This window comes from Solanum tuberosum, unplaced genomic scaffold (genome assembly GCF_000226075.1).
Source record: "Solanum tuberosum cultivar DM 1-3 516 R44 unplaced genomic scaffold, SolTub_3.0 scf00004, whole genome shotgun sequence".
NCBI lineage: Eukaryota > Viridiplantae > Streptophyta > Magnoliopsida > Solanales > Solanaceae > Solanum > Solanum tuberosum.
In genome coordinates this window covers 1,741,849-1,746,595 of record NW_006238930.1, presented here as the reverse complement: position 1 = coordinate 1,746,595, position 4,747 = coordinate 1,741,849, and the positions used below count along the sequence as shown (strand labels likewise).

Genomic DNA, 4,747 nt, shown 5'->3' with positions numbered 1-4,747 from the left:
CCCATTGAATTGTAATGTTTCCACTTATATTTCTTTGTTCCTTTATATATTTAGTTTCTTTTCTTATCATTATTTTATTCTTAATGAAGAAATTTTCGGAAAACAAATATTTCATACTATCCTAATGAAAGAAACAAACCTACTAGGCTACTACTATTAGAATCACATACAAAAATATTGTATTTTAACATGATTTTTTAAATATATTTTTATTTTTTAAAGAAGATATAATAATAAAAATAATATCGTTCATCTAACTCTAATTTTATTAACAAAATTATATAATAAAGATTTCATAAATATTTTTAATTATTTTTTATGCATACACATAAAAAGTTTTATCATATTTGTTTGAAAAAAAATTGTATTTTAAAAAATCTTGTCTAAATTAATTAATTTACCTCGCGAAGCACGGATATACTTCCTAGTTATGTATAACTAAACAAACTTTTTTGGATATACACAAAATGACTGTATACATTATATCTACATGATAGAGATAATTTACATATTATAAGAATGTTGTTGAAATAAGATTGCTACTCGGATAGTTCAGTAGTACTCCTTGTACACACATTAAAATAATGTAAAAATTAGGCAAATGACATAGTATAAGAAAGAAATTACTTCATTTCTCTACTCTTTCATTAATTACCAAAAATCCCTTTTTTAGTGTTTTTCGGATACATAATATAGCAGTGTGGATACTTAATATAGCAGCGCGGATACTTTAATTAATAACGGGCGGATACTTAAATTATTAAGTTGTTAGCAGCACAGATACTTAATTAACGGGCGGATGCATAATATATCAGCGCGGATACTTTAATTAATAACGGGCGGATACTTAAATTATTAAGTTGTTAGCAGCACAGATACTTAATTAACGGGCGGATGCATAATATATCAGCGCGGATACTTTAATTAATAACGGGCGGATACTTAAACTAATAAAGTATCCGGTTAAGTTGAATTGGGGGAAAATAAGGAATTTTTGTATTTTAATGAAAGAGTAGGGAAATATTGAGAATAGGTAAAGAAGTGTTGTGTATTTAAGTAATTTTTCCTAAAATAATTGTACTCAAGCTTCCAATTATACGTCCTAAATATGCTTAACATTCAATGATCACTAGAAAATTCATGTGTTATTTTTTGAGGAATTTTTGCAAATAGACACTATAATAAATTTAATTATGGTTCATAGCTATAGTTTGCATATTTACGGGCCGTAGCCACAATTTAAGTTGTCCCGTTTGTATAATTTACGGATATGTTTGTATAATTGAGCTATTTTTTATAAACTCAAAATAATGAATTTATACAAACACAATCATCTGAACTTTAAACAGTTATATAAATTATATTATAAAAATTACACTATACAAAAGTTATACAAAATTCCGAATTATACAAATTCGAAACCCAACTCACGTAATTATCACTGAATATTGATCGCGAGTGATAATTAATTCAAATTATAGCTATAATGACTAATTAACTATATTTATTTAACCATATAATTTTTCATTTTTAAGTTAGCATCATGACCCTCAAATTCCTTAATTAATAAATAATAAAAATCTAATTCGTCCATGGATAGATAAAGTAACTTTAAAACGAGTCATAATATTACATAATTTTGGAGTAACTTGTTCGTGATAAATATCATTTGAACGCGAAAGCCCAAATACGTTATTTCTCCTTAGATATTTATCCTAAAACCTTATCCCCGACAGTTTCTGATGAAGGTTCGTTTAGAGTTCAACTAAAATCTTTACTCTATCAAAGACCCAATTCGACTATTTTTCTTCAAAAATTCCGATTTGTAAGATGCAGATGCCAACACCAATCCGAGCTCCTACATGGGTTTCAAGGCGAAGACACTTCGAGCAGAAATTATGGGATTTAGATAAATGCAGAGACATTAACCAACTGAAGCAAATGCAGGCATTGGTATACAAATCCAATCTTGAACAAGACCCTTTCATTGCTCCAAAGCTAATTGCTGCTTTCTCTAATTGTAGACAAATGGGTTCTGTTTTGAAGGTTTTTGATCAAGTGCGTGACCCTAATGTGCATTTGTATAATGCTTTGATAAGAGCTCATATTTACAACTCTCAACCATCTCAAGCTTTTGATACTTTCTTTGATATGCAGTCTTCTGGTATTTTTCCTGATAATTTTACCTTTTCGTTTCTTCTAAAGGGTTGTTCGGGGAAGTGTTGGTTGAGTGTTGTGAGTATGATTCATACCCATGTTGTGAAATGGGGGTTTGAGGATGATATATATGTGCCCAATTCGTTGATTGATGCTTATTCCAAGTGTGGGTTAGTTGGTGTCCGAATTGCAGGTCAGTTGTTTTGGGGAATGAAGGAGAGAGATGTTGTTTCTTGGAATTCCATGATTAGTGCGTTGCTGAAAGTGGGGGATTTGAGTGAAGCGCGGAAGCTGTTCGATGAAATGCCTCAAAGAGATAGGGTTAGTTGGAATACTATGTTAGATGGATATACCAAGGCTGAGCAAATGAGTGTGGCATTTGAGTTGTTTAAAACTATGCCACAGAGGGATGTCGTCTCTTGGTCCACCATGGTCTCGGGTTATTGCAAAGCTGGGGATTTGGAGATGGCTCGGATGTTATTTGATAAGATGCCTTCCAAGAATTTGGTTTCTTGGACAATAATGATATCAGGGTATGCTGAAAAGGGTCTTGTAAATGAGGCAATTCAGTTGTTCATGCAAATGGAGGAGACAGGTTTGAGGCTTGATGTTGCGGCTTTTGTTAGCATTTTAGCTGCCTGTGCAGAATCGGGCATGCTTAGTTTGGGTAAAAAAGTGCATGATTCTGTTGAAAGGAGTACGTACAAGTGTAATACTTTAGTTTGTAATGCGTTGATTGATATGTATGCCAAGTGTGGATGTTTGCATAAGGCTTATAAAGTCTTTAACGGGCTGGAAAAAAGAGACTTGGTATCTTGGAATGCTATGATACATGGGTTGGCTATGCATGGACGTGGAAAGAAGGCACTTGAGCTTTTCTTTAGGATGAAGCAAGAAGGATTTGTGCCTGATAAAGTGACATTAGTTGGTATATTGTGTGCGTGCAATCATACAGGTTTGGTGGACGAGGGAATACTTTTTTTCTATTCCATGGAGAAAGATTATGGGGTAAAACCTGAAGTAGAACATTATGGTTGTCTTATTGATCTTTTAGGCCGTGGTGGCTATGTTAGAGAAGCTTTTGAACTTGCACGAAAGATGCCGCTTGAACCTAATGTTAAAATTTGGGGTTCCCTTTTAGGGGCTTGCAGGATGCATAAAGATGTTGAACTTGCAGATGATGTGCGTAGCCTCCTAGTTAAATTAGAGCCTAAAAATGCTGGAAAACTTTCTGCATTGTCGAATATTTATGCTTCAGCAGGAGACTGGGATAATGTTGCCAACATAAGGTTGATGATGAAGAACATTGGCAGGCCAAATCAATCCGGTGCCAGCTTATTACTATTGAATGATGAATACCGTGAATTCACCGTGATGGATAAATCTCACGTCAAATCAGACAAGATTTATCAGATGGTAGACAGATTAGGTCAGCATCTTAAATTGCTTTCTCCTGTTCCAGCAGGTCTTTGCGATGAATGATGAGTTTCATGAACTGAGATGCGTCTCTTACATCAGACCAGATATAGTACATTTATGCAGTTAATCAACACTTTCTTGTAAATAGTATTCCCAGATAAGTTAACTATTATGTAATGATACAACGCTGCAATGATAAATATGATTCCTGGGATCAATCTCTCTCGAAGCAGCAATGACACTTGAAATAAAGGTGAAATTTGTTGTACGTGCTTCTCTCCTACTACACTTTCCTGCCCAAATCAAGATAATAGTGAAGAACACTTTTCATGGTCAATGTTTGTACATAGTCATAACTCAGAGGAACATACATTTTAGATAATGATGAGTTGGAAACAAGCACTGTTATGTCTCTTAAGTTATTTAGGCCTCAACTTCTTAAAGTGCCTCTCTACCTTCTTGAGGTAGTGGTAAGGTCTGCGTACACTCTACCCTCTCCTGAAACCACTTAGTGGGATTTCACTGGGTATGTTATTGTTGTAACTTCTTAATCGTTAATCTGTTGGCTGTCTTCTCCATGTGCTAGATGTGTAATACCAGGGAAAATTTACAGTGGTGAAAAGGATTAAATTTGCTGTTGGAAGCAGCATTAGTTTTGGCCCAAAAGCAGTGACAATTATGGTTCAGAAATGAAACACGATATGTTGGTTTAGAAGCATTTTAATATTCTTATTAAAAAATTATGTTGAAGTGCTTCCAATACCCTATTTGCACATCTGTCAGAAGTTAAGTATAATGGACTAATTACTCAGCATTATGGATCACTTCTTTTGGCAGTTGAATTTGGATTAATTGTCAGTCTTCAATAGTGATAAACGTTGCTGAGAACGTTGGGCAATTATGTTGTCCGTTTGTGTCCGTTGTGGGTTTTTCTGGCAGAACGTGTGTAGTGGTCAACTATGGCCATTACATCTTCATTATTCATCCTCCATTATCCTTATAACCTATGTAACTCCTAAAACCATTATCTTCACTATTTACTACACCATTATCTTCCTATTCATTGCTAGGAAGACTTCTTCTACTATAAATAGTGATGGTATTCATTTGGTTTGGGAGATATAGAATACACTAGAAAAATATAGAGTGAAAGAGTTAGTCAAAAAAGAGA

At 33.9% G+C, this 4,747-nt stretch overlaps 1 protein-coding gene across 1 annotated transcript; it reads left to right on the top strand.

Moving 5' to 3' along the window:
• Window positions 1-1,667: 1,667 nt before the first annotated feature.
• LOC102598877 (pentatricopeptide repeat-containing protein At3g29230) lies at window positions 1,668-3,913 on the top strand. The gene has a single exon (XM_006338349.2). The coding sequence runs from the start codon at window positions 1,831-1,833 to the stop codon at window positions 3,637-3,639; it is 1,809 nt and encodes a 602-aa protein (XP_006338411.1). The 5' UTR covers window positions 1,668-1,830; the 3' UTR covers window positions 3,640-3,913.
• The last annotated feature ends 834 nt before the right edge of the window (window positions 3,914-4,747 follow it).